Source organism: Entelurus aequoreus, linkage group LG12, assembly GCF_033978785.1.
Source record: "Entelurus aequoreus isolate RoL-2023_Sb linkage group LG12, RoL_Eaeq_v1.1, whole genome shotgun sequence".
Classification (NCBI taxonomy): Eukaryota; Metazoa; Chordata; class Actinopteri; order Syngnathiformes; family Syngnathidae; genus Entelurus; species Entelurus aequoreus.
The window spans coordinates 4,703,284-4,715,783 of record NC_084742.1 but is presented as its reverse complement, the minus strand read 5'-3'; the positions used below and the strand labels follow the sequence as shown (position 1 = coordinate 4,715,783).

Here is a 12,500-nt window from a genome sequence, read left to right as displayed (position 1 = left end):
TATATATATATATATATATATATATATATATACTGTATGTATACTTTTGAAAAAAATAAGAGTTGCAGAAATTATTGGAAACTCAAGACAGCCATGACATTATGTTCTTTACAAGTGTGTGTAAACTTTTGACCAGGATTTTGTGTGTATATGTATATATATATATATATATATATATATATATATATATATATATATATATATATATATATATATATATATATATATATATATATATATATATATATATATATATATATATATATATATATATACTGTGTATATATATACACACACATACATATATATTTATATATATATATATATACAGTATATATATATATATATATATATATATATATATATATATATATATATATATATATATATATATATATATATATATATATATATATATATATATATATATATACTGTATGTATACTTTTGAAAAAAATAAGAGTTGCAGAAATTATTGGAAACTCAAGACAGCCATGACATTATGTTCTTTACAAGTGTGTGTAAACTTTTGACCAGGATTTTGTGTGTATATATATATATATATATATATATATATATATATATATATATATATATATATATATATATATATATATATATATATATATATATATATATATATATATATATATACATATATATATACATATATATATATATATATATATATATATATATATATATATATATATATATACTGTGTATATATATACACACACATACATATATATTTTTATATATATATATATATACAGTATATATATATATATATATATATATATATATATATATATATATATATATATATATATATATATATATATATATATATATATATATATATATATATATATATATATATATATATATATATATATATATATATATATATATACTGTGTACCCAAAGCAGGGAAAAGATACTTAACGTTTGAACTGGAAAACTTTGTTATTTTTTGCAAATATTAGCTCATTTTGAATTTGATGCCTGCAACATGTTTCAAAAAAGCTGGCACAAGTTGCAAAAAAGACTGAGAAAGTTGAGGAACGCTCATCAAACACTTATTTGGAACATCCCACAGGTGAACAGGCAAATTGGGAACAGGTGGGTGCCATGATTGGGTATAAAAGTAGATACCATGAAATGCTCAGTCATTCACAAACAAGAATGGGGCGAGGGTCACCACTTTGTCAACAAATGCGTGAGCAAATTGTCGAACAGTTCAAAAACAACATTTCTCAACCAGCTATTGCAAGGAATTTAGGGATTTCACCATTTACCGTCCGTAATATTATCAAAAGGATCAGAGAATCTGGAGAAATCACTGCACGTAAGCGGCTCAACCCGTGACCTTCCATCCCTCAGGCGGTACTGCATCACAAAGCGAAATCAGTGTGTAAAGGATATCACCACATGGGCTCAGGAACACTTCAGAAAACCACTGTCAGTAACTACAGTCCGTCGCTACATCTGTAAGTGCAAGTTAAAACTCTACTATTCAAAGCGAAAGCCATTTATCAACAACACCCAGAAATGCAGCTGGCTTCGCTGGGCCCGAGCTCATCTAAGATGGACTGATACAAAGTGTAAAAGTGTTCTGTGGTCTGACGAGTCCACATTTCAAATTGTTTTTGGAAACTGTGGATGTCGTGTCCCCTGGACCAAAGAGGAAAAGAACCATCCGGACTGTTCTAGGCGCAGAGTTCAAAAGCCAGCATGTGTGATGGTATGGGGGTGTATTAGTGCCCAAGACATGGGTAACTTACACATCTGTGAAGGCACCATTAATGCTGAACGGTACATACAGGTTTTGGAGCAACATATGTTGCCATCCAAGCAACGTTATCATGGACGCCCCTGCTTATTTCAGCAAGACAATGCCAAGCCACGTGTTACAACAGCGTGGCTTCGTAGTAAAAGAGTGCGGGTACTAGACTGGCCTGCCTGTAGTCCAGACCTGTCTCCCATTGAAAATGTGTGGCGCATTATGAAGCCTAAAATAGCACAAGGGAGACCCCCGACTGTTGAACAACTTAAGCTGTACATCAAGCAAGAATGGGAAAGAATTCCACCTGAAAAGCTTCAAAAATTGGTCTCCTCAGTTCCAAAACGTTTACTGAGTGTTTTTAAAAGGAAAGGCCATGTAACACAGTGGTAAAAATGCCCCTGTGCCAACTTTTTTTTGCAATGTGTTGCTGCCAATTCTAAATTAAGGATTATTTGCAAAAAAAAACAACAAGTTTCTCAGTTCAAACATTAAATATCTTGTCTTTGCAGTCTATTCAATTGAATATAAGTTGAAAAGGATTTGCAAATCATTGTATTCTGTTTTTATTTACGAATTACACAACGTGCCAACTTGACTGGTTTTGGGGTTTGTATATATATATATATATATATATATATATATATATATATATATATATATATATATATATATATATATATATATATATATATATATATGTATGTGTGTGTGTGCACACACACACACACACACACACACACACACACACACACACACACAATTGAGTAGGGCCACAACCACTACTGGTCCCCGCTAAGATGGCTGCCACTCAGGCATGTCACTTAGGCATGTAGAGGCCCCTTAGTTGCCTTGACTCCATGTGGGTGTTATTAAAGTCTTTCAATAGAACCTACTGAGACAATTCATACTTATTTTATGTCACAGACACGACTAGGGATGATGTTTGATAAAAAATTATCGAGTTCGAGTCTATTATCGAATTCTCTTCTCGAACCGATTCCTTATCGATTCTCTTATCGAGTCCAGATAGGTTGTTGTATATGGAAAAAAACACACAATATTTGGTTTAACAAAAGCTCACTTTTATTGTATAAGAAAACAATTTAATCTAAAAAATAAATAAATATTGACTGTTACCCCCCTAAAAAAATAAAATAAAATAAATAAATATTGACTGTTGTTACCCAAAGTATATTAAGTGGGATTTTTCAGAAAAACAAATATATAAGGTAACACAAAAACAACCTGTCTCTGTGATCACTATAGGTGTATAAATAATAATATAGTGTTAAATAAAATAAGTCCCTTGGGCACAAAACTGGAAATAATACAGCTCTCCAAAAAGTGCACTTCTGCTGCTATTTGACGTAACTGTTTGTTATGATGCTTTGACATTTTTGCACTTTATTTCTTTATTGAAAGACAATTCTATGAAGAGAAAAGTTGTTTGCAAATGTGGTTACAATGCTAAAAAAAATGAAAAGTTAACGCTAAAAAAAGAAATACACTTTATTGAGTTAACATTATTTCTTTATAGGGGGAAAGATGTTATGAGCTAGGGAATATAACAACTACACTACCCAGCATGCAACGGGAGTGACGAGCATGCGCGGTAGCCCCGAAAAGTGTTGCATGTCGTCACCCGTGAAAGTAAACGTCAAGAACTCAGCCAACACGCCTCGTCTGCATTATTTATAATTAGACAGACAACACATATACAGTGTGATTTTGTTTTGTTTACAAGGAAAGAAAAACAAAAGTTAAAAAAGGGAGATGTGTTGTATATATATGTATGTGCTGCGGTTGCTTTAAGAACGTTGCGAAAGCTGCCGTAAAGGAGGTGCGTTGCTAGCCTGGTTGCTCTGTTTCCGGTTGGTCGTAAAAGTGTTTGTACCCTGCTCAAATCTCTCAGTAAAGTTATTCATTGGATTATACCTTTTTGTTTTGAACTTTATTACACCTTGGAGCACTTTTTCCCGTCCATTTTTTCCCTGCTTTCGCTATCTGCGCCTAATGACTGAGCTACGTGACTGATTTCTTGTGATGTCACACGGAGCATTTCTGGTCGGGACGGGATTCGTTCCTAGCGATTCGAATAAAGAACCAACTATTTTTCTTTACTATAGTGGTCTCGATAACGGGTACCGGTTCTCAAAAAGGGATTCGAGTCCGAGGACTCGGTTCTTTTCTTATCGAACAACCGGGAAAACCGGTTTCGAGTATCATCCCTAGACACGACACACAAAAACATTTCTCCCATTTATTTTTTTCCACTTTTTTTTTTTAAATCCCCGCCCCTCCCAACAGTAGCGATGCACAAGGAGACATTAAAATATTTGTTTGTACTTCTGTAGGAACCTTTCAGTTGTACAAAAGGTAGACATTCACAAAGCAGGAAGGTCACGCGGTCGCCTCGATCCCCTTGCAGCTGATTTCCTAAAATGAAGCTACACAGGAAGTAGAATTTAAAAAAATAATAAAGCACAGCTATATATATATTTTTTTTGTTCATTTCAATGACAGCAACTTCAACGGATCCATCCTGGGTGGCACGATGGGGGCGAGAGAAAGAAATTACATTCATCTATAAGAGCAAAAAAAAAAAAGTCTGAATGACACTTAAGTATAGGATGAACATTCAACACAAGCCCGAGGAGCTGCGGTTTTAAATTCACATTACGAGATACCATAACAAAGCTCCCAATAAATATAATCCTAATGAAAACACACTTCATGGAATGTACAGGAGGACAGGTAGAAACAGCATGTACTGTACACATGACAAACTAAACAGTCGGCTGCCATGATTGACAGCCTTGGCACATGCTTGAAATGACCCGTCCTCGTCATCCTTTTTTTAACTTTCATGCCGCCGTTTAACCATCATCGTCAACATTTCAGATATAGCGCCGTAAACGGGAACATGAGCCTCGGAATCACATCTAAATAAAAACAATAACAAGGACACGAGCCGTACGATAAGTTACAGAAAGTGGGGGGAAAAAAATGTTTCCCACAATAAGTCAATGCATGCACAACTTTTTTTTGTGTATTTTTTGTGGGTCCAATTAAAGTGCAATCATGTCCGAGTGCAAACAAACCCCAGGACTACATTTTCATTTCCACGGCCATGTTTACATTTCAAATTTAGCATCATGTTTTTGCGAGTTCCTGTTCTATGATATTTAACTTTTATTTTGTGAAAGAATCGTACGTAGCCCCTAAAGGGACATGGGGGAATTTTTTTTTAAAAATAATTTTTATTTATTTTTATTTTTTAGACATGTATCTTGTGCGCACGAGAAACTTATCTCGTGCGCACGAGAAAGTTAAAAAAAAAAAATATATATATATAATTTTTTGTTTTTGTTTTTTTTTAGACAAGTATCTCGTGCGTACGAGAAAGTATCTCGTGCGCACGAGAAAGTTAAAAAAAAAATATATATAATTTTTTGTTTTTGTTTTTTTTAGACATGTATCTCGTGCGTACGAGAAAGTATCTCGTGCGCACGAGAAAGTTAAAAAAAAAAATATATATTTATAATTTTTTGTTTTTGTTTTTTTTAGACAAGTATCTCGTGCGTACGAGAAAGTATCTCGTGCGCACGAGAAAGTTAAAAAAATATATATATATATATATAATTTTTTGTTTTTGTTTTTTTAGACAAGTATCTCGTGCGTACGAGAAAGTATCTCGTGCGCACGAGAAAGTTAAAAAAAAAAAATATATATATAATTTTTTGTTTTTGTTTTTTTTAGACAAGTATCTCGTGCGTACGAGAAAGTATCTCGTGCGCACGAGAAAGTTAAAAAAAAAAAAAATATATATATAATTTTTTGTTTTTGTTTTTTTTAGACATGTATCTCGTGCGCACGAGAAAGTATCTCGTGCGCACGAGAAAGTTAAAAAAAATAAATATATATATATAATTTTTGGTTTTTGTTTTTTTTAGACAAGTATCTCGTGCGTACGAGAAAGTATCTCGTGCGCACGAGAAAGTTAAAAAAAAATTAAATATATATATAATTTTTTGTTTTTGTTTTTTTTAGACAAGTATCTCGTGCGTACGAGAAAGTATCTCGTGCGCACGAGAAAGTAAAAAAAAAAAAAAATATATATATATAATTTTTTTTTTTTTTTTTTTTTAGACAAGTATCTCGTGCGTACGAGAAAGTATCTCGTGCGCACGAGAAAGTTAAAAAAAAAATATATATATATAATTTTTTGTTTTTGTTTTTTTTAGACAAGTATCTCGTGCGTACGAGAAAGTATCTCGTGGGCACGAGAAAGTTAAAAAAAAAAATCTATATATATAATTTTTTTGTTTTTGTTTTTTTTAGACAAGTATCTCGTGCGTACGAGAAAGTATCTCGTGCGCACGAGAAAGTTAAAAAAAAAATATATATATATAATTTTTTATTTTTTTATTTTTTAGACATGTATCTCGTGCGCATGAGATACATGTCTAAAAAAAAAAAAATTATAAAAAAGTTTTTTATTTTTTTATTTTTTATAACTTTATAAAAAGTTTCTCGTGCGCAAGAGATACATGTCTAAAAAAAAATTAAAAATAAAAATTATAAAAAAAAATATTTCCCCCATGTCCCTTTAGGGGCTCCGTAGAATCGTGACGCTCGGTCATTGAATGAAGTTTTTCTAGCCTAATTGATTAATAGTAGCCCATGAAGCCTGTCTTGGGTTGTAATACCATCTAGTTCCTCAAGAGGCAAGAGTGAGTCAATGTCGCGCAGTTGTCTACAGTAATTGGATGCAAAAACAACAAGGAAGTGATGATAGGAAGCCCCCCTTTTTTGGCGGTCACTCCCAACAAGAACAAAAAAATACAAGTTTTGGTGGTGGGTCGGGTTGTTTTAGCTGCGGGTCTTGGATTCTCAGGGCTGACGGTTGCCGTACATCAGCGGTATGATGAAGACGGAGATGTCGTCCCCGGAGCCCAGGCGCTCGTTGGTGATGCGCCAGCCTCGGTCCCTCAGGACCCCGCGAGCTCGCATCACCAAATCCTGTGCGGCCATCGTGTACCTAGAAGTGGGATTAGATTCATTTCAATCCAGAGAAATTCCTCCTAGCCAAGTCACAGGAAGAATTTTTCACCTTTACCAAAGATTTTGGCAGAACTAAAATATTTCTCAATCTTGAATACCGTATTTTTCGGAGTATAAGTCGCTCCGGGGTATAAATCGCACCGGCCGAAAATGCATAATAAAGAAGGAAAAAAACATATATAAGTCGCACTGGAGTATAAGTCGCATTTTTTGGGGAAATTTATTTGATAAAACCCAACACCAAGAATAGACATTTGAAAGGCAATTTAATGGCCTACTGAAATGAAATTTTCCTATTTAAACGGGGATAGCAGGTCCATTCTATGTGTCATACATGATCATTTCGCGATATTGCCATATTTTTGCTGAAAGGATTTAGTAGAGAACATTGACGATAAAGTTCGCAACTTTTGGTCCCTGATAAAAAAGCCTTGCCTGTACCGGAAGTAGCGTGACGTCACCGGTTGTGGAGCTCCTCACATCTGCGCATTGTTTACAATCATGGCCACCAGCAGCGAGAGCGATTCGGACGGAGAAAGCGACGATTACCCCATTAATTTGAGCGAGGATGAAAGATTCGTGGATGAGGAAAGTGAGAGTGAAGGATTAGAGGGCAGTGGAAGCGATTCAGATAGGGAAGATGCTGTGAGAGGCGGGTGGGACCTGATATTCAGCTGGGAATGACTAAAAGAGTAAATAAACACAAGACATATATATACTCTATTAGCCACAACACAACCAGGCTTATATTTAATATGCCACAAATTAATCCGCATAACAAACACCTCCCCCCTCCCGTCCATATAACCCACCAATACAACTCAAACACCCGCACAACACACTCAATCCCACAGCCCAAAGTACCGTTCACCTGCGTAAAGTTCATACAGCACATATATTTCCCCAAAGTTACGTACGTGACATGCACATAGCGGCACGCACGTACGGGCAAGCGATCAAATGTGTGGAAGCCAAAGCTGCGCACTCATGGTAGCGCGTCTGCTATCCAACTCAAAGTCCTCCTGGTTGTGTTGCTGCAGCCGGCCGCTAATACACCGCTTCCCACCTACAGCTTTCTTCTTTGCTGTCTTCATTGTTCATTAAACAAATTGCAAAAGATTCACCAACACAGATGTCCAGAATACTGTGGAATTTTGCGATGAAAACAGACGACTTAATAGCTGGCCACAATGGTGTCCCAATATGTCCGCTACAATCCGTGACGTCACGCGCAAACGTCATCATACCGAAACGTTTTCAGCAGAATATTTCGCGGGAAATTTAAAATTGCACTTTACTAATCTAACCCGGCCGTATTGGCATGTGTTGCAATGTTAAGATTTCATCATTGATATATAAACTATCAGACTGCGTGGTCGGTAGTAGTGGCTTTCAGTAGGCCTTTAAAATAAATAAAGAATCGTGAACAACAGGCTGAATAATTGTACGTTATATGGCGCATAAATAACCAACTGAGAACGTGCCTGGTATGTTAACGTAACATATTATGGTAAGAGTCATTCAAATAACTATAACATATAGAACATGCTATACGTTTACCAAACAATCTGTCACTCCTATTCGCTAAATCCGATGAAATAATATTATTTGATATTTTACGGTAATGTGTTAATAATTTCACACATAAATCGCTCCAGAGTATAAATCGCACCCAAACTATGAAAAAAACTGCGATTTATAATCCGAAAAATACGGTAGTTAGCGTGCTAACATGCTAATGCTGAACAAGGAATAGTTCCTCATGTTCCTGAGTAGCTGCACACCTCCAGTGGTGCTTTGGTAATCCACATACTGTTTATTTTGCGTCTTGTATTTCAATATGTGCTATTTTGGTACCTACGATGTACCCGCTTGGTGGAAACGAGGCTAACCTGTGTAGATCATCGGGGTCACAGTTGGAGAGAAAGGTGGACACGGCTTCGGCCACTTCCTGGTTGGACAGGACGTCCCACAGGCCATCAGTGCCCATCACCAAAACGTCGTCGGCGCCGTGCTCGTACTGCGTCAGGTTGTACACTTTCACCTGTGTGCACCAAATGTGAGTTGGTACACACAAAAAAAGTGTGTTTTTTTCCCCCCTCTCCATATTTGCAGGTTACCTCTGGAAGGCAGGACAGGAAGGGCTTGATGAAGATGTTGGAGTCGTGAACTTTGAGGTCGTGGTCGCCGAGCCCTCGGGTCACGCCGATGGTCGCCAACACCCGAGCCTGGGAGAGCCAAACATGATCAGCCAGAGACGAAAGTGTGCGTTTTATTTACGCTTACCTTTTTCCCCTCGCCGTATATCAGTGGGAACTTGAGGTCTTCATCTTCAACGGTCTTGTATGCCCTGCAGATACGATACATGACGTCCATTTTTCTATATCACTGTGTCGCCGCAGGGGAGGAGGCGGAGCTTACCATCCGTTCATAGTAAAGTCTCTGTAGAGCATCCTCTTCCCCACCTCTTTCCTCTGGACCCGCCGTGGGAATTCCAGGTGCGTGAACTCGTTTCCGAGCAGGTGAGGCTGCATGAAACCCTTGGAGGAGAATATTGTTGTTGTTATTGCATGTACAAATGCATGCAACGTTCTATAAAAGCGATATCTTCATGGGGGTTTATGATCGCTACTTCATTATATTAAATACTAACGTATTTTTAAAAAATGGGATAGTTCAGACATAGTTAATCCCTTATTTAAATTGCTTTAATAATAATAAACATCTTTCTAACTGTAATTTCGAAATTTTCCACACAAAATTATAGTCATTTAATAATAGCAATAATAATACAAATTAAAGGCTATAACTTCAAATCTTTTCCACACAAAAAATAATACAGTAAATAATACTTATATTATTGTTTGTAGTATGTTATTATTATTAAAAAAATACACTTTACTGATACTTAACAATTATATTTCTCAACCTTTTTGACACAAAATACAATACAATAAATAAAACGTCTATCCATCATTTTTATTGTGTTATATTTATTGATTAATTTTTTAATTAAAATGAAAAAACATACTTCCTAAATATACACCCGATTACTGATAATATTAGCAGTAATCATAGCATTACGTTTTTTTCACACAACTTGATAATAATAATGATAATAAACCTATTGCAAGCTGTAATACAAAAAAAATACAATAAATAGTGCTTCTATTTAATAAATGTTCTCATATGTTGTTATTATTATTCAACAAAATATATTTATATTTTAAAATTAAAATGAAAAAAAAATTCTTTATGAACACCTGATTACTGATGATTTTAGCAGTAATAATAGCGCTACGTTTTTTCTCACAAAATGATAAAAATAAACATATTGCAGATTGTAATTTCAAACCTTTTCCACACATAAACAATATACCAAATATTAATTATTTTCACAGTCTTCTTTACAATTATTGTTAAAATGTTTTTTTTATATATAAAATACAGCTATTTCCGAAAATAAATTTAAAAAGTAGTTTTTTTTGTAGAAGTTTTAGTAACCTATAACTTGTTTTGAAAGGTTTTATTATAATTTATATACCAAATGATAGAGAATCGGTTTGAATTGATAATCGATTCCGAATAGAATCAACAACCCACAAATTGAAAATCAATAGGATTGCGAGTTGTTGTAAGATTCATATCATATATATATATATATATATATATATATATATATATATATATATATATATATATATATATATATATATATATATATATATATATATATATATATATATATATGTGTATGTGTATATGTATATATATAAATATACACATATATACATATATACATGCACACACATATATGTATATACTGTATATATATATATATATATATATATATATATATATATATATATATATATATATATATATATATATATACATATATATATATATATATATATATACATATATATATATATATATATATATATATATATATATATATATATATATATATACATATATATATATATATATATATATATATATATATATATATATATATATATATACACATATATATATGTATATATATACATATATATATGTATATATATATATATATATATATATATATATATATATATATATATATATATATATATATATATATATATATATATATATATATATATATATATATACACACACACACACACACACACACACACACACACATATACGTATATACAATTATTTCAGAAATATACTTTATTACTGATAATATTAGCAGTTTAAACATAATTTTAGCTTAGCATTTTTTCAAACAAAATAATAAACATATTGCAGACTCAATTTCAAACTTTTTCCACTAGAAAAAAGTTATATATATACTGCTTCTATTTAATAAAAGTTGTAGTATGTTATTTGTTATTTTTTTTAAATTAGTAATATTTTTAAATTTAAACAAAAAATATATATTTTGTAGTACACTTGATTACAGACACTATGAGCAGTAATGATAGCATTGTTTTTCACACAACATAATAATAATACATAATTCCAAACCTTTTCCAGAAAAAAAATATAGAATTAATATTAATTCCATTCAGTCTTTTTTTTTTTTTTTTTTTTTTACAATTATTGTTAAAATACAACTATTTCCTAAAATAAACTAAAACATGTTTTTGTTTTTGTAGGAGTTTTTATAACCTTTAATCTCTTTTGAAAGGTTTTATTATAATTTATATACCAAATAATACTTTACAAGAATCGGTTTGAATTGATAATCGATTCTGAATAGAATCATCACCACATTAATTGGAAATGAATCAAATCGTGAGTTGATGTAAGATTAATATCCCATATACAGTATACATAGTTCTTTCAGAAGTATACTTTATTACTGATATTAGCAGTAATTATAGCTTAGCATTTTTCCAAACAAAACATTTGTTTGGTTTTATATTGTGTAGTTATATTTATATGGTTATTATTATTCTGTGATTATTCTAAATTGTTTGCTTGTTTTTTATTGATGCTTTTATTTTTTTCTGTATTGTGTAGTTATAATTATATGCTTTTACTTGTAATTGTATTGAATTGTGGACCCCAGGAAGACTAGTGGGTTGTTGAGGCAACCAGCTAATGGGGATCCTTAATAAAAATCAAAATCAAAACAAAAATAATATACATGCAGGTTGTGATGTCAAACATTTCCCGCAAAAATGTTAGCCGTGATAACAGCATTAATGACAAGGTCATTAAAAAATTATCCAACTCTTACAGTAATATCTTTTACTTTTAACAAAACTACTTATGAAAAAATAAGAATTTTACCAAGAATTGTAGCCGCTGTCGCTCTGATTCCGGCGTGAATTCTGCTGACATGGGAACAATTTCATTGTTTCTAATAATAATGGCCCTGAGAAGGAGATACACAACATTCAGGTTAGGATACACTTTCAATTTGGAACACACACCCGCACGAACACACACCTGCTGTCGCCTGCGTTGCCGACATAGAGTTTCCCCAGCAGGTAGACCACAGTGAGAGCCGTGCATCCCCCTGAGATGTTGTAGCCTTGCTTCTCCTTCTCAATCTGAGCATCCTGCACACAAACAGATGGACAAATATTATAGAGATGTACATTTTTGTCTCCCTCTAGTGGTGACAAGACGCAATGGCTGC

At 33.0% G+C, this 12,500-nt stretch overlaps 1 protein-coding gene across 1 annotated transcript in view; it reads right to left on the bottom strand.

The window, feature by feature from the left end:
* Positions 1–6,327: 6,327 nt before the first annotated feature.
* LOC133662560 (protein phosphatase 1H-like) overlaps positions 6,328–12,500 on the bottom strand; it is a 9,267-nt gene continuing 3,094 nt past the window's right edge. Inside the window, exons 2-8 of the mRNA XM_062066675.1 lie at positions 12,308–12,420; positions 12,149–12,233; positions 9,275–9,393; positions 9,140–9,203; positions 8,974–9,081; positions 8,746–8,897; positions 6,328–6,830 (exon numbers count right to left, since the gene is read on the bottom strand). Coding sequence (XP_061922659.1) covers positions 6,683–6,830; positions 8,746–8,897; positions 8,974–9,081; positions 9,140–9,203; positions 9,275–9,393; positions 12,149–12,233; positions 12,308–12,420 — 789 coding nt within the window. The 3' untranslated portion in view covers positions 6,328–6,682. The remainder of the gene's footprint in view (positions 6,831–8,745; positions 8,898–8,973; positions 9,082–9,139; positions 9,204–9,274; positions 9,394–12,148; positions 12,234–12,307; positions 12,421–12,500) is intronic.